The sequence below is a fragment of the Gobio gobio genome, assembly GCF_949357685.1.
Source record: "Gobio gobio genome assembly, chromosome: 1".
Taxonomy (NCBI): Eukaryota; Metazoa; Chordata; class Actinopteri; order Cypriniformes; family Gobionidae; genus Gobio; species Gobio gobio.
In genome coordinates, this window is record NC_137097.1 from 80,260,004 (window position 1) to 80,278,049 (window position 18,046).

At 41.3% G+C, this 18,046-nt stretch overlaps 2 protein-coding genes across 3 annotated transcripts in view; one reads left to right on the top strand and one right to left on the bottom strand.

The window, feature by feature from the left end:
• The window catches only part of LOC307133643 (GTPase IMAP family member 8-like), an 89,428-nt gene extending 83,754 nt beyond the window's left edge, over positions 1-5,674 (top strand). For both annotated transcript variants that reach the window (XM_079828786.1, XM_079828787.1), the window contains 3 exons: positions 2,624-3,277; positions 3,463-4,134; positions 4,289-5,674. In XM_079828786.1, the coding sequence (XP_079684912.1) occupies positions 2,624-3,277; positions 3,463-4,134; positions 4,289-5,223 (2,261 nt within the window). In that variant the 3' untranslated portion in view covers positions 5,224-5,674. The remainder of the gene's footprint in view (positions 1-2,623; positions 3,278-3,462; positions 4,135-4,288) is intronic.
• Positions 5,675-7,118: 1,444 nt separating this feature from the next.
• LOC307123397 (zinc-binding protein A33-like) lies at positions 7,119-17,936 on the bottom strand (the record flags this gene model as incomplete). The annotated part of the gene is made up of 6 exons (XM_079811922.1): positions 7,119-7,627; positions 15,358-15,476; positions 15,549-15,571; positions 15,649-15,879; positions 17,690-17,777; positions 17,902-17,936. 6 exons carry the CDS (start codon positions 17,934-17,936, stop codon positions 7,119-7,121), a joined length of 1,005 nt encoding a protein of 334 aa, XP_079668048.1.
• Between the last annotated feature and the right edge of the window lie 110 nt (positions 17,937-18,046).

Consider the following 18,046-nt stretch of genomic DNA (forward strand, 5'->3'; position numbering starts at 1 on the left):
TCATAGAATACCTCTTCTTATGTTCTTGTGAAACGTCATCAGTCGCTGCCCAAGTACTGTCCAATTCAAAGTTCACATCCAGCCAAGTACAGTTCAAATCCCTGGATGTGTTCTTGATCTGCCCCTTTTATCAAGGATGCATCGAGATGTGACTTGTGCGGACTTGAGACAGACAGGTATCCCAGAATGCACCTCGCACCAACCAGCAAGCGTCAATAGCCGATGAGAAAACCCCCATCACTTAAAAATACTACTGTTATTGTGTCACGAAATGTAGTTTTAAGAGTTTTTCAGGCGAGAATGTGCTTGTTTAAAGCTCAATTCTGTGGTTTATTTATAAAGATAGCGCCTATTTGAAAATTTGATCTGACGTTTTCGGAGTTGTGAGATCCAGTCGACCAGCGCTCATTAACCCCGCCTAGAACAGCCTTTGACGTTGGCCACTGGCTCTGATGTCTCTGTAGTGGTTAAACATGAGAGATAATTAATCTTGTGTAGATATAATTGGTCTTTGGTCTCATGAATCTATAATTTGTTCCCTGGCAAATCATTCTGGCTGAGGGCAAAGTGAAGTTTCACAACTTTGCTAGTAGGCTACAACGGTAAAGCCTAAATATGTAATGACTTTGTATGTTTGACTGAATTGTTTGCTTTATTTCTTATTGTATAGCTTCTTATACTTTTTACTTATACATTTACAATGGCTATTATTGATCATTAAAACTGACATCTTAAATTTTTGCACGCTAAGAGAAAAGTTGGCATTTACATCATATTGATCAGAACACTGACACTGAGCAACACACAAAAAACGCCCACACTGCAGTGTAGCGACGATATTCATACAGTATTTTCTTTACTTAGCAACACTTACACAATAAATAAATACCAAAGTGCATGAGACACGACAGTTATAAGTCAACTATCATGATTACTGGTTAAATAAGATATAAAGACATACAAATTAAGTTTATTTTCATATTAATCGCAACATACATTTATCATTCAGTTTAGGGCTTTTGAATTGGACAGATTAGATTGAGATTTATAATTAATTCATAATTGAGGCAGATATAATGAGCACCAATATTTTAGATTTAAGATCAGCCATATACAGAGCACTGATATTTTTACATGCCCTTGCCACTTTTAATATACTGCATCAATTTACTAAACTATACACATTTCAGACAATTTACGTTGTGAAAACGAACTCTAAATTAAAAAGTTAACAATGAATACATTAATGAAGATCATGACACTAGGGAGAGAAAAAGAGGGATTAGAAGGTCTAAAACTGCCCAAGCCCTCAACTACAACTGCTTTTAAATCTACCCCAAATTTTAGTTAAACAGTCAATGCCTACAGAAGTGACATTAAGACACAGTAACTGACTCAACCAATTTGGCACCAAAACCTAGATGGCACCCTTTTACCAAGTTAAATGACCTCAACTAGCATGGAGTTCCATCCTTTGAATGTTGCTTAAACACAAGCACAAGAAAAATTGCTTTTTTAAAAACATTTATTAGAATTTTTTATATTCTGGAAGACATCACTTTGCATAGTGTGGCAAGTTTCTAGAGACCCTTAGCGGAGTAGCGGCTTGAGAAATGGTTTGTTGTATAGCTGGCATCTGACCCAGATTCACGTAGAGCCTGTGCAGACTGCGGTATACCGAGTTTGTCATTTGCATAGGACCCAGGGGTGTACTTGCTAGAGGGGCTTAGAGAATTAAGAGAAGAACCACTATAGCTGGTGCTACCACCCTGTGCAAAAACAAAAATTCCAGGATCTCCTGAAGAGGGGCCTCCTGCTGATGACAGGGAAGAGAACCAACTCTGCATTGGAGAGCTTTGAGATGGAGCGCTAAACAGTGATGCAGCTGTACCTGAGATCTGAATACCTTGTGAAGGCTGCAATCTTTGAGACTTCTGGCCTTGGTGTACAAAATAGCTTTGAAGTGCTTGGTTGGACTGTCTGGCAACCCCTTGGGGTGAGGATAGTCCTACACTTGGATATGAGGCTGGAGACACAGAGGCAAACTGGCCTGATGTACCTTGGTGCTGGAGTGATCCACCATAAGAGGTGCTGCCTTGCAAGTTGAAGGGAGTAGAGGCTCTGCTGTGTGTTCAGTCTGGTTTGGTAGTCCCGCAAGTAACTTTGTTTCAAGAACTGAAATCCTTTGTAAAAGACTGTGGCAGTTTGTGTAGCAGGTTGATTCCTGAACCAGAAGAGGCATTTTCTTATCCTTTTTAATGTAGGCAGCTGTGTTTTCCCTTCTCCGGAATGTAAGCCGATGGCAGTGGGAGCCTGGTTGGATAAATTCCACTTTTTTGTAGTTCTTTCAGTCACCAAAGTTTCTAATTTTATCATTGATGTCAAGCTGTGACTGATTTTCTTAAGATAAAATATAAAAGAGATAGAGCAAGTGAGCAAGAGTGTCCAAACAGCAGCTAAGCAGGAAGTAAGTAATTCGATGTAACATCGAACGTGACTTTATCTGTGAAATAGGTGGTCAGTAAAATAGGTCTTAAACTTATGGTATGTAAATCTACTTGAGTCTTAATTTTACTTGACCTTATTTTTTACATTCATACTCCAAATGGTATGTCTCTTTCAGAGATGTCAGAGACCAGCTCTAATCCAGATGATCCAGTGATCCGGATTCTTCTGATGGGCAGAAATGGTTCTGGAAAAAGCTCATCGGGAAATACTATACTGGGAAATAGAAAGTTTAAAGTACAAAAACGTAAGAAGAAAAATGAAGCTGAAGTTTGTGATGAAGTAACTCAGATTGGAGAGAAGCGGGTGCATGTGATTAACTCTCCAGATCTACTGGATCCAGATCTGAATAAAGAGCAGCTGGAGATGATGAAAGAGCAGCTGGTGTCTCGATGTTCAGCTGGTCTCAGTGCAGTTCTGCTCACCGTTCCTCTAGAGGAACCAGTGAAAAATGAGGAAGAGATCCTGGATTTCATTAAAGGTTTGTTTGGTTTTGAAGTTCAGAAGTACATCATGATTCTGTTCACACACAAAGATGAACTGGAGGATCTGGATGAGACCATTGATGAACATATAAAACACCAAGATCATGCAGATCTCCAGCGACTGGTGACAGAATGTGGAGGAAAGTTTCACTGTTTCAATAACAAGAGAGAATCAGACCAGCAGGTACAAGAACTACTGAAGAAGATTGAGGGAATGATCATGAAGAACGGTGGGAAATTTATCTTGGCACAAAGAAGAAGCAGCATGGACTTTCCTGATATCAACTGTAAGATGATTAATCAATTCCATAAATACATGCATCTTATTTATTAAATGTAATGCCCTTGTATTTGTCATGCTTAGATTAATTAAGGGCATCTACAAATGCATTACATTTAACACTGATCATAAAAAATACAGTTGAATTTTAATTCAACGACACATTTATGTGATTTGATGTTTTTGTTGTAGTTTCAGGAGAGACTACTGGAGATGAGACGGATGTGATTCCTGAGAGGAAAGATCAGATCAGACTGGTTCTGATGGGCAGAAATGGTTCTGGAAAAAGCTCGTCAGGAAATACTATAGTGGGAGAAAGAAAGTTTAAAGTCCAAAAACGTAAGAAGAAAAATGAAGCTGAAGTTTATGAGGAAGTAACTCAGATAGGAGAGAAGCTGGTGCATGTGATTAACTCTCCAGATCTACTGGATCCAGATCTGAATAAAGAGCAGCTGGAGATGATGAAAGATCAGCTGGTCAAACAATGTTCAGCAGGTCTCAGTGCAGTTCTGCTCACTGTTCCTCTAGAGGAACCAGTGAAAAATGAGGAAGAGATCCTGGATTTCATTAAATGTTTATTTGGTCCTGAAGTTCAGAAGTACATCATGATTCTGTTCACACATGGAGATGAACTGGAGGATCTGGATGAGACCATTGATGAACATATAAAACACCAAGATCATGCAGATCTCCAGCGACTGGTGACAGAATGTGGAGGAAAGTTTCACTGTTTCAATAACAAGAGAGAATCAGACCAGCAGGTACAAGAACTACTGCAGAAGATTGAGGGAATGATCATGAAGAACGGTGGGAAATTTATCTTGGCACAAAGAAGAAGCAGCATGGACATTCCTGATATCAACTGTAAGATGATTTATCAATTCCATAAATACATGCATGCTATTTATTAAATGTAATGGGCATCTACAAATGCATTACATTTAACACTGATCATAAAAAAATACAGTTGAATTTTAATTCAACGACACATTTATGTGATTTGATGTTTCTGTTGTAGTTTCAGGAGAGACTACTGGAGATGAGATCGATGTGATTCCTGAGAGGAAAGATCAGATCAGACTGGTTCTACTGGGAAAAACTGGATCTGGAAAAAGCGCCACTGGAAACACTATCATCGGCAGAAACGTATTTGAATCCTCCACAAGCTCAATCTCTCAGACAAAACAGTGCAGTTTAGAAACTCTGGTAAGGTTTGGTAAAGAGATCTCAGTGATTGACACACCTGGACTTTATGATACTGAACTCCGTGAAGAGGATGTTATAAAAGAAATAGTTAAGTGTGTAATGTTCGCTTCTCCTGGGCCGCACGCTTTTATTATTGTGATTAAAGTGGGTCGATTCACTGAGGAGAATAAAAAAACAGTGGAGAAACTCAAAGAGGCATTTGGAGAACAGATACTAAAATACACAATGATCCTCTTCACTCACAAAGATCAGCTGGAGAAGGAAAACAAAACCATTGAGCAGTTCCTACAGGAAAGTGATGCAGATCTTAAAAAACTTGTTGAAAGTTGTGGAAACAGATTCTTCTTTCTGGACAATAGCTCTGCCAGTTTCCCACAGTTCAGAGACTTGCTCAGTAAAATAGAGAAGATGGTGGAAGAGAATGGAGGGACACACTTCACCAATGACATGTTTGATGAAACAGAGAAACACATTCAGGAGATTCTGAGAAGGAACCTGCGTGAAAAAGTCAAGCAATACAAACAGAAGGACATAATGGCTAATCCAACAGAATGCAAAAAAATATTCTATCGTTTGGCAGATGAGTGTCGACGTGATACTCTGAAGTTCATTGTTGCTGAAATATGTGTAATCGCTGTTGCTTTCTACCTGAAGAAAGCGTCGACACACATGCCTGGAGGTCCTGCGGAAACTGTAATCAAGGCTATGGAGAAACTACTAAAACAGAACATGTGTGTAATTCAGTGAGAACTCCATAATGATCAAATATACAAACTTAAAAGGGCTTCAGTTTTCATAAATCTGGTTAAAAATCTGTTAGAATTTTGTATTATATTGTTTTCTTTATTGGCACTGATAGCTTTTGATTATTTTACACATCTCATGGACTTAAATGTATGGAAGCTTGTTTCCACCATGGAATGAAAAATATAAAACGTAACTGCAACTCACAATTCTTACTACACAACTTGCTATTGGGAATCTGGCTTTTCTCCCAGAATTGTGAGATTTTTAACCGTGCAATGGCTAGTTATAAAGTCAGAACTTAGATTAAAAAAATCAATTATCTTTTTTATTTTTCATTCCATGTCAATGTCATAAACAAATGCCTAAATGCTGCCAATGTTTGGAATTCACTAAACTCATGTAAAATAATGTACCTATTTGAGGGACGAACAGTTTATTAAATATATATCTAAATATATTGAGAATCAATCACATTTTATTGCATGACCCATGAAGACCGTACAGTTTGTCTACAGGGAGGAATTCATGATATTAGATTCAGAGTTGTGTTTGTATTGAAATTTGTTCAATTTGAAGGAAGCACACATTCCAAATTATGAAAAAGAACTGGGGGGAAATTAGTTGGCTCTGAGCTTGTCTGAATTCATTATGAAATGCAAGACAAAAAATTATGTTTAGGTGATGAAGGCTTGCATGTTATATTTTGTTTTGGTGTAAATCAATCAATCAACACTAAACATATTAATAGAAATCCAGTTAATGTAAGTTCTTTTTATACAAAGTATTTTTCCAGTCGTGATTGCTGGGGTGGTCCTCTGCTCTGTTTTGCTCTCTCATCTCCTCTGCACTCCTCTAAAAGTCCAAGGGTCTCTGCGCTTCCAAGTCTGATGGACCCAGTGGTCCCAAGTCTGCGGGTTTCTGTGCTTCCAAGTCCGGTGGTCCCAATTCGGAGGGTCTCTGTGCTTCCAAGTCCGGTGGTCCCAAGTTGGAGGGTATCTGCACTTCCAAGTCGTAGGGTCTCTGGGCTTCCAAGTATGGTGGTCCCAATTCGAAGGGTCTCTGCACTTCCATGTCCGAGGGTCTCTGCTCTTCCAAGTCCAGGATCTGTGCTTCCAAGTCCGGTGGTCCCAATTCGGAGAGTCTCCTCTCTTCCAAGTCGGAGGGTCTCTGCACTTCCACGTCCGAGGGTCTCTGCTCTTCCAAGTCCAGGCTCTGTGCTTCCAAGTCCGGTGGTCCCAAGTCGGAGGGTATCTGCACTTTCAAGTCGGAGGGTCTCTGGGCTTCCAAGTCCGGTGGTCCCAAGTCGGAGGGTATCTGCACTTTCAAGTCGGAGGGTCTCTGGGCTTCCAAGTATGGTGGTCCCAAGTCTGTGGCCTCTGCGTTTCAAAGTCTGGTGGTCCCAAGTCGGAGGGTCTCTGTGAGTATGAGTACACAAGTGTAGTATCGGGCCAATACTAGTATTGGTATCGCTGCATCCTTAATTCTAAGACTTGCATAACCTTTATGTGAATTTAAGAGAAAAGTTATGAACAATAACTATGGGACAGGCTACAAAATGTTTCCACTTTCCAAGGATGTTATTTTGAAACATAATACACAACCTTATCCATTTGAATTTAGTTGTCATTCCAAATATTTAAAGAATATTCCAAGAATGTTGTTCTAAAGTATTTTGTCCCAACATTATGAGGAGATTTTGAAAAAACTTCTACAAACAATGTACAATTAACAATCAAAAGTTTTTGTGCTAACCTTATGAGAACATTTTTAAAGATTAAAGACCAGATAACATTGAACAAACATTCTCTGTGATTCCAAGTCCGAGGGTCTAGGCTATCATGTTGTTGGTGTTTCTTTGTCACAAGCACGGTACTGTACACACTGCATAGTATTGGTTATTGGTATTGGAGGTAACGATTGAACGGTAAGATCCTTAGAGAGGGATAACAACTAAAAAATGGAAAGAGTGTGTGAGTGAAGGCGGTTGTGAATGTGTGTAGATGTGTGTTAGTTGCAGGATCAGAGAATGACACCGTTCCTCTGTCATAGTCCAGAAACACTCTCACATGATCAAACTTCTGTTTAACACGAAAGCCAAATGGTTCAGACCGTCCTTCCTGATCATACTCCACACTCCAGACATCGGTGTTAAAGCAGTCCCGTCCCTTCCTTTGGTTTGATGCTGTAGTTACTCCGAGAATCCAGCATAAACTCTCTTTAACCTCCACATCCCAGCAGTGTGTTCCCGATTTAAAACCCTCTGAACCCAGAACACAGGGATACCAGTCAAATCTCTCTGGATTATCAGGAAGACGTTGTTTGTTCTCGCTGTATCTCACACTGGTCAGATCATCAGACAGGATGAGTTGTGGATTCCCAGTGTTTGGATCCAGAATCACAGGAGCTGATGAGACACAATCAACAGATGCTTTTATTCTGATGTTCATATAATGATCTAACCTAGCAACTTGCTTAGGGCAGGCTATTTACATTTTAAAACACACTTGCATAGTCTAACAATGTGTTAAAACATGCTAAAATATTAGTGACATGTTAAATAATGTTAGCAACATGTCAGAAATGTGTTAAAACATGGGCCAACATTGCACCAATAGTCTACAGCGTATTTCCTGTATTTGGCCCTAGTGTTGAAATTTTAAATTTGGCCCAAAGCGTAACAACTTCTTCAAATGTGTGTAGAACTTTTGATTAGCCACTTATACTGTTGTAAAACATAAAAAAATCAAAAAGTGTTTACTTTGATTTTCCGTGCTTTGAATTTCAAAATAAACCTCTGATTGTCTGTTCTTGTAATGAAGCCATAGCTGGAGTCGGATCAGAATCCATGTTGCAGAGGTAATTTATTGGGAAGGAACAATCAAATGATCAAACAGTGCAAGACAACAGGCAAAAGGCGTAGTCAAAATCCAGGCAAGGTTCAGCAACAATACTGGGCAGGCAGACAGCAAACAAATTCCTAACGATAAGCAGAGAGAAGATCCGGTAAACAGGCAAGAGGGTCAGAACATAACAAAGACAATAGCAATAGTAAACGCTTGGTAAGGCAGAAAACTGGCAATACTTCGCAATGTGTTCATAGAGGCACATGGCTTATAAAGCTACAAACAGGAAGTGAGACTACAAACAGGAAGTGTCACTAAAACTCAGGTGATGGCTCCCTCTTGTGGAGGGATGAACTGTTCCTGGGCTGAAGTGTTACAGATTTCCCCCCTCTAGAAACACCTCCCGGTGTTCTTTTCCTGGGCCGTCCCCTAGGTCTGGGTGCCGGTCGGTCTGGGTGATTACGATGGAAGTCACTGACGAGTGAGGGATCCAGAATGTCTGAGGCTGTTACCCAGGATCTCTCCTCAGGGCCATATCCCTCCCAGTCCACAAGGTAATGTAACCGATTAGCCTTCCTTCTGGAATCTAGGATCTCCCGGACGAGATAGGCAGGGGATCCCTCGATCTCCAATGGTGGGGGGGGGGGGGGGTGTAGATTCAGTAGTCATAGTTTCAGAAGGTGCAGGTTTCAGGAGGGACACATGGAAGGAAGGGGAGATGCGATAATCAGCAGGAAGCTCTAGTCTATAGGTAACGGGGTTGATTTGTCTTAGTATCTTAAAGGGACCCACGTACCTTGGACTGAGCTTCCTGCTAGGTAGCCGCAGACGTAGATCCCTCGTAGAAAGCCATACCATCTGGCCAGGCTGGTAATCGGGGTGGGGACGCCTCCTACGGTCGGCCGTAATTTTCTGTCTCCTGATAGCTCGTTGAAGCCGGACATGTGCGCTGTCCCACACCCCTTAACTCTTCCTAATCCAGTCATCCACCGCCGGCACCTCTGACGGTTCTCCCGACCAAGGGAACAGTGGCGGTTGATAACCCAGAACACACTGAAACGGGGTTAGTCCTGTGGATGAATGTGTGAGGGAGTTTTGGGCATACTCAACCCATGGCAGGAAAGTGCTCCACTGATGCTGTTCACGACTACAGTAGGTGCGCAAGTAGCGTCCAATCTCCTGGTTCACTCTTTCCACTTGACCATTGGCCTGAGGGTGATAGCCAGAGGTTAAACTGACATTGATATTTAACTGACGACAAAAGGCCTTCCATACCCGTGAGGTGAACTGTGGTCCCCTGTCAGTGACAATGTCATCAGGGAGTCCATACACCCTGAAAACCTGGTTGAACAGAGCCTCTGCCGTTTCCATGGCTGTGGGTAGACCTTTCCTGGGGATCAAACGACATGACTTAGTCAACTATGACACAGATGGTAGTGAAACCATTGGAATTGGGGAGATCAGTGATGAAGTCTACTGCCAAGTTGGACCATGGTCGTTGAGGGATAGGCAGAGGTTCCAACAGCCCTGCAGGGAGTTGCCGCGGAGTTCTAACTTGTGCACAGACATGGCAGGCATTGACATATTCAGTCACATCATGGTGAAGAGTGGGCCACCAGAAAGAGTTACGTACCAGCGTTGTAGTTATTTGAATTCCTGGGTGACCAGAACCTAGAGAAGTGTGCACCCACTGCAAGACCCTCTGTCTAAGATTTTGGGGTACATACTGCCTATTAGAGGGACATTCTGATGGTGATGGTTCATCTTGTTGTCCACGATGGATCTCTTCCATAAGGTCCCAACAAATGGGTGCAAGGATGACAGACTGTGGCAGAATGGTGTAAGGATCGGTTTTGGTGCTAAGACAAAAGCTGAGCTACACACCTCAGTAATTGAACAATAAAAGTCACTAATCTTGAGAGAAGATCTCACAGAAACTGTGACAACACCCTGACAAACACTCCTCCCCCCCTTCCCATTTTGCCCTCTCCTTGTCCTGGTTTCAAGTCACCAAATGCAGATATATCAGTGATGATGTTATTTGTAAATTTATTGTTTTATCCTTTTCATGTTTGATGTCTTTTTAAAGGTCTCAGTGCGAATGGTAAAATGGTCCCAGTTTCACTGCAGTCACTGGTAGAATTAGAAAGATTGGAAAACTAATGAGAATTCAGTTCTCCTTTGAGTAGTCTCTTCAAAGATATCTGATCCACTCCCCCAAAACCAGGTGGGGGTGTTGCAAATATTTACAGCCCTTTTGTTCTGGTTGGAGTATTTAAGGCTGGATGTTCTAACTCTCTGGGGGAATATTCTGCAATCAGACCCCCCGTGCAAACTGCATGTAGATGTGCCAGACATGATGACTCTTTTAAATTATTTTCATATTGCTTTGCAATTGTGTTTTATGTTTTTACGCTGATCAGGTGTGTACCATGGATTCTTGCTTACGTATTTACTTTTCCTGTCTGGCCAAAATAAATGTTAACCTTGATTTCTCTTGTATGGTTCCGAAATCGTTATTCTAGTATGGATCGATGTAGAGTTCTTTATTACCGCAAAATCTAGGGTTATGATAGATCAAACCGATGACGCCACGACTGAAGCATGGAGCGCAGCGTGCGCGATATTCCGATTTCTGACTATCGCTGGGTTAACAAGTTGTAGTCCGTAGATATTACTAAAATTACACTTTTTGTTGAGTGAGCATGTGCAACCACTTAAAGGTAAAATATTCACCCTACATCCTCTGACTAATCACAGAAGTAACCGTTTTGTGTCCGTGAGCGCGCGAACCGGACGCGTCATGTCTCTGTGCGATTTAGGGTCTCTCGATGAACGAATATAAAAACTAGGAAGATATAAAGAAAATCAACGATCTAAATTAAATCGCAACTAATCGTAAAATCAGCTGATAAACTCTAAATGTAGCACACTTTATGGAGTCACTTAGAATTGGAGTCAGATAAAATTATTAATGGAGTCAGATTTAAAATGAGACATCAATAAATTAGGAGAACTTCACCGAAAGGCTGAAAAGGCTTACACGCAGAATTCCTTTTGACCACGTCATTAGTTTTCGGTTTTTGGGCTAATGGATGGAGATTTACAATGGACTCGGGGTGAGTTGTTGAACGCGCTGTGTCATGTCTTCGAGAAAGGGCATCTGCTTTGCTATTCTTGCTGCCTGGACGATAAGTAACTGTGAAATTGAATCTGGTAAAGAAAAGTGCCCACCTGGCCTGTCGTGGATTCATTCTCTTGGCATTCTTGATATATTCCAAGTTCTTGTGGTCCGTGATGACTTGAAATGGGTACCTGGATCCCTTCAACCAGTGTCTCCACACCTCTAGAGCAGACTTGATGGACAGCAATTCCTTGTTTCCCACATCGTAATTAATTTCTGCAGGGGTGAGCTTTCTAGAGAAAAAGGCACATGGGTGGAGTTTACCTGGAGAACCATGACGCTGGGAAAGTACAGCTCCGATGCCGCTGTCAGAAGCATCCACTTCTACTATGAAGGGGAGGCCCGGATCTGGAAGTTTTAAGATGGGAGCAGTGGTGAAGCAGGACTTGAGTTTGTTAAAAGCATTCTGTGCATTCTCTGGCCATGTCAACTTCTTAGGTCTTCCTCTGAGTAATGTAGTGAGAGGGGCTGCAACAGTGCTGTAGTTCCTTATAAATCGTCTATAAAAGTTTGCAAACCCAAGAAATCTTTGTAGCTCCTTGATGGTTGTGGGAGCTGGCCACTCAGTGACTGCCTTGATCTTGGACTCATCCATCTCTACTCCCTTGGGGCTGATGTTATAGCCTAAGAAGGTTATTGTGGTGGTATGAAACTCACACTTTTCCGCCTTCACATATAGTTGATGGTGGAGGAGACGTTTGAGCACTGTCTTGACTTGTTGAATGTGTTCATCCCTGGTCTTCGAGTAAATAAGGATATCATCAATGTAGACGATCACACAGCTGTTGAGAAGGTCTCTGAAAATTTCATTGACAAGTGACTGAAAAACTGAAGGTGAGTTGGCCAGGCCATAGGGCATGACCAAGTACTCATAGTGCCCCCTAGTGGTGATAAATGCAGTCTTCCACTCATCCCCTTCCTTGATACGGACCAGGTTGTAGGCACTTCTGAGATCTAACTTAGTAAAAATCTTGGCTTCTCGTAGTTGTTCTAAGGCAGATGGGACTAATGGCAGGGGATACCGGTACTTAACTGTGACTGCATTCAGACCCCTGTAGTCTATACATGGCCGGAGTCCACCATCTTTCTTTTCAACAAAGAAAAATCCAGCTGCAGCAGGTGATGTAGAGGGGCGGATGAAACCCGATGCTAGTGCCTCCTCGATGTAATCCTCCATAGCCTGTGTCTCAGGAAGAGATAGAGGGTAAGCCTTGCTTCTGGGGGGGGGATGAATTTGGTAGCAGGTCTATGGCACAGTCCCACGGTCGGTGGGGTGGTAATTGGGTGGCCTTTTCTTTACTAAATACCTCCATGAGTTCAGAATACTCCCTGGGGATGTGAGTATGAATGTTAGTCTGGGGGCTCTCCACACTTGTGGTCAGGCATGGTACTACGGACCTGGTGGATAGACAATGCTCTTGACAGAATGGTGACCACCGTAGCAATTCCCCTTCTTTCCACGAGATCAGTGGGTCATGGAGTACCAACCATGGGTAACCTAGTATAATGGGGTGACGAGGAGACATGATGACATAGAGGGTTATGGTTTCAACATGGAAAAGTCCTACTTGGATCTGGATAGGGATTGTTTTATAGGTAATCTGCCCGGTGCCTATGGGTGCATTATCTACTGCTGTGATACGGATGGGTGGATTGCATGGTATTGTAGGGATATTAAATCTGGTGACTGTCTGATGATGAATGAGGTTCAATGCCGCTCCTGAATCCACTAACGCTGGAACACATGATTGGTTATCTTTCGTAAAAATTGTCACTGGAAGAGCAAAATTTTTACTAAATGGTAAATGGTAAATGGACTGCATTTATATAGCGCTTTTAACAGACCAAAGGCCATCCAAAGCGCTTTACACATTGCCTCACATTCACCCATTCACACACCGACGGCGGTGTCAGCCATGCAAGGCGCCATCCAGCTCGTCGGGAGCAGCTGGGGTTAGGTGTCTTGCTCATGGACACCTCGACACTTGGTCAGGTGGAACCGGGGATCGAACCACCAACCTTCCGGTTTGTAGACAACCTACATGAACCACTGAGCCACTGCCGCCCCTAGAAACTGAATCAAAAGTGATGCTCACCCCTTGAGAGGATCCCGCCGGGACTCTGGTCCTACTTGGGCATGCGTTACAAAGATGTCCGGGTTGGCCACAATAGAAACATAACCCCTCATCTCGTCTGCGTTGGCGTTCCTCCTCAGGCACCCTTGCACGTCCGATTTGCATGGGTTCTACCGGTTCAGCTAATGAAGTAACAGGAGATGAGGCAGTAGTAGAGAAATGCATGAACGCACTGGGCCGAGGCCGATTGCGCATGAGATTGTCTATTTTTATGGTCAGTGTAATGTACTCAGACAAGGTTAACGAGTCATCCTTGCATGCCAGCTCGTAGTGTGGAATTCAAACCTTCACGGAAAACTGACTTGAGAGCAACATCATTCCACCCGCTTTGTGCAGCTAAGGTGCGAAATTGTACTGCATAATCAGCTGCACATAATTTCCCCTGGCGTAAATGTAACAACTGCACAGAAATGTCTCTACCCCCTGCAGGGTATTCAAAAACTTCCCTAATCTGTTGGGAGAAATACGTGAAGGAATTGCAAAGTTGTTCATCATTATCCCAAACTGCTGTGGCCCACTCCAACGCCTTGCCAGTCAGTAAACTCATCATGAAGGCACATTTAGTTGTTTCTTGGTTAAAGGAGTCGGATTGGTGAGTGAAATATATGGAACACTGCCTCAGAAACCCTTTGCATTTGTCTGCAGATCCATCAAACTTTTCTGGCAGTGCCAGTCTTACCGTGTCAGGGCATGGAGAAGGCATGGACTGGATATAACGTGTCAGATGTTCATTAGTGGCTTGAAGATTCACAAGTTGTTCTTGAAACTCATGCAGTACATCACCTTGATAAACAATCCTGGCTCTGAGCTGGGTAACCTCTGCTGGATTCAGGTCTGGCGAAGTATTCTGTAATGAAGCCATAGCTGGAGTCGGATCAGAATCCATGTTGCAGAGGTAATTTATTGGGAAGGAACAATCAAATGATCAAACAGTGCAAGACAACAGGCAAAAGGCGTAGTCAAAATCCAGGCAAGGTTCAGCAACAATACTGGGCAGGCAGACAGCAAACAAATTCCTAACGATAAGCAGAGAGAAGATCCGGTAAACAGGCAAGAGGGTCAGAACATAACAAAGACAATAGCAATAGTAAACGCTTGGTAAGGCAGAAAACTGGCAATACTTCGCAATGTGTTCATAGAGGCACATGGCTTATAAAGCTACAAACAGGAAGTGAGACTACAAACAGGAAGTGTCACTAAAACTCAGGTGATGGCTCCCTCTGGTGGAGGGATGAACTGTTCCTGGGCTGAAGTGTTACAGTTCTGTAGTCCGTATGTAACAGACAACACAATTTAGTAATTGTGCTTCTAATTAAATGATGAGAAGCAGTTGCAAATGATGCACAAAAAATACACATACTCATCTTTGCAGCAACATTTTGTTTTACTACCAAATTATATTGAGTAGGTAGCCAACATCTTATCACATTTTCCCTGGCTTTCTTGTGGTTGTTCCGACGCTATCTCACGACCAATTCGTACGTATTTGTTCAAAGTGGCTAATTAGTACGAATTCGTATGACCTCACTATTTGTCTTTACCTCAGTAAAGGGGAGGGTTAGGGCAGGGTTTGAGGTTAGGTCATTATACGAATTTCGCAAAGATCATACCAATTCACACGAGTGAAGTCATACAAATTTGTACAAATTAGCCACCACGTAAAATATGTACGAATTGCCGTGAGATCGGGTTAGTTTTTCACAAACATTTACAGCACCCAGAGAAAAACGTTAAAAAGTCGAGAGTCAAACTAAAGCAAACACTGATTACCATAATGTTAATCAAACTATTATAATCAATAAAACATCAAAATCTAAACCTCAGTTAATTCATAATCATTTGGTCAGTAATATGTGGAGGTGACAATGCTGTGTTTGGAATTGTTTAATCCTCCTCTGCTGAGATCTTCAATCTGACATCAAACAAAGGAGATAACCGCACACACACACAGATCTTCTGCATTCAGACTCACTGTTGTGGACGATGTCCTCCATCTTCTTCCAGACTCTGAACGGCAGGTTGCCCAAGTACCGTGACACATGAATCAAAGCTCCAGAAGCCATCTGTGGATCCGGCTGTGAGATCTGGGCTCTGGAAGAACATTCAGGAGTCAGAACGGCAGTGGCTTCGAATCAGAACCAGAGACAGAAGCAGATCACTCACCTTTCCATTGAGAATGGAAACTCCTGCAGAACAAATACACCATTTATCACCAAGAACTCAATCAATGAACCAATGATCAACCAATGATCTGAAATCAGACCTTCAGAAAGCAGACGTCACTGGCTCTCATCATCTCCTCCATGTCTTTGATTGTTTGTGAAAGAGCTGAGATGTGTGTGTTCATCTCCTCCAGCTTCTCCTTCATCATCTGCTTCTTCTGCTCCTCTTCCTCCCTCAGTGCAGTGATCGTAGTTTCTTCTTCATCTCTGAGAAACTGGTGAAGCTTCTCAAACTGCAGTTTAATCTGACGCTCTGTGTGCTCAGCTTGAGACTGAAATCAAAACACATTCACTTCAGACTACTCAATTGTCTTCTTCGGTAACGCTTTAGATTACGGCCCGGAAAGTACTGTGTAAGTAAAGAGAATTTACAGCAGAATTTTCTGTAATTATAGTGTAACTATAAAGTAAGTATGTGTAGATATAAGGGAACAATATGTAATATTGGGGGAATAAAGGGGTAACTATCAGGAAAATGAACACATTATTTATAATGTAAGTATTTTTTAATTGAGGGGTAATTATCAGTGTAGTTACTGGGTAAGTATGAATCTGCGGCTGTAAATTAAAGTGGTTCTTGTTCTCCTCTTGTTTCATGTAGTTACAGGGTAAGTAAAATAAAAACACGTACACAATCTGATATCACTCAGAAACCTTTATTTAAAAAAGTTTTTAAAAACAGATTTACAACACTTATTCGTTTCTCTTGCTTGGCTTTATCCTCGTCTTGTTCCTCTACTTTTTCGTCCTTGCCACAGATGAATATTAAGAAGGAATCCCATGTCTCTAGCTATTCTGTATTATGTAACTACACTGAAAATACAGTTCACGCAGAAACGTCCTCACCGTTTACCCATCTTTCACCCTCATGCCATCCGAGATGTACATACGACTTTATTTCTTCATATGAACACAGAAAAATAAATAATCTCTGCTAATGAAAACTCATTTGGGTTCTTGAAAGTTCAAGAGAAACTTTGGTCATGTGGATGTTGGATGCTGTCTGTTTAATTTTTTTTGATGCTCACCAACAGTATACAAACAATAACATAAAATATGATAATAGCAATGAGAAACAAACAAGACTAGAAGACAGAGACCAGTTCTCGCGTGTTTTTCAGATTAAATGTGCGTGAGAACGTCATGAAAGCTTGAAGCTTCTTTACTCATGCATGCTCTGGTAACAGCTGATCGGAAAAAGAAGATTAGTAAATTATGAGAGCATTTCTTGGTGTACTTTTTTATTTTAATAAATAATAATACAAAATATCAAAAGACATGGGATTCATCTTTAGATCCATCAGTTGAAATAACGATAAAGAAGAAGAGGAAGACAAGCAAGAGAAACAAAAAAGGGACAAAATGTGACTCTTTCTGTCCGGATGTTATTATTTAAAATGAAAAGTTTATTTTTTTAAAATAAATATGAAGTGTCAAATTTGTTTTGGATTAAGTTACATAAATATTTCTGAGTGATATCAGATTGTGTACGTGTTTTTATTGTACTTATCCTGTAACTACACGAAACAAGATTGGAACAAGAACCACTTTAATTTACAGCCCTATAGATTCATACTTACCCAGTAACTATACTGATAATTACCCCTTAATTAAAAAATACTTACAGTATAAATAATGTGTTAATTTTCCTGATAGTTACCCCTTTATTCCCCCAATATTACATATTGTTCCCTGATACCTACACATACTTACTTTATAGTTACACTATAATTACAGAAAATTATGCTGTAAATTCTCTTTACTTGCACAGTACTTTCCGGGCCGTAATCTAAAGCGTTACCTCTTATTCTAATATCTCTAATACTCTAACATCTAAATCTCATCAGCCTCTTTAAAAACTGTTGAGATGTGAGAGATCATTTGAAAGCACATCTACTGAACTTTTAAGAAACATCTGTCAATTGGGTATTTTTTCGGACAGAATTTTAAAACATGAAACGAGTATGAATTAAAAATACATTTTCATATTAAACAGAAACATTAGTGGAGGTGCTTCTTTCAATGTTTCTGTGAAACTAACAAGAATGAGGTTTGAGATTAAAAACTTGCTGTTTAACTCACAATAGTCGAAGATGATTTCTCTTTTTGAATGTGTACTTGCCATCTTTCAAGGGTGTTTCCCTGCCTTGGCCCAAGACGCTGGGACAGACTAGCGGGACAAGCAGTGTGGAGAATGAATGGATGGGCTTCTCTTTTTGCTCACGTCTTCCGTCAGGTAATATGTATTGTCAACAGCTCAGTGTCTGGCTATTGAGCTCATGAATTTAAACCACGCTGCCTGTGGTCGCCTAAACTTGTTTGTTGACATTAAAATGCTGGTGATATTGCAATCAATAAGGGAATATGCAATATGTCAGACAACACAATTCAGCTGTAATCAAATTTGCAAAAAAGAATCAATCCTCACCTTGATGTGTT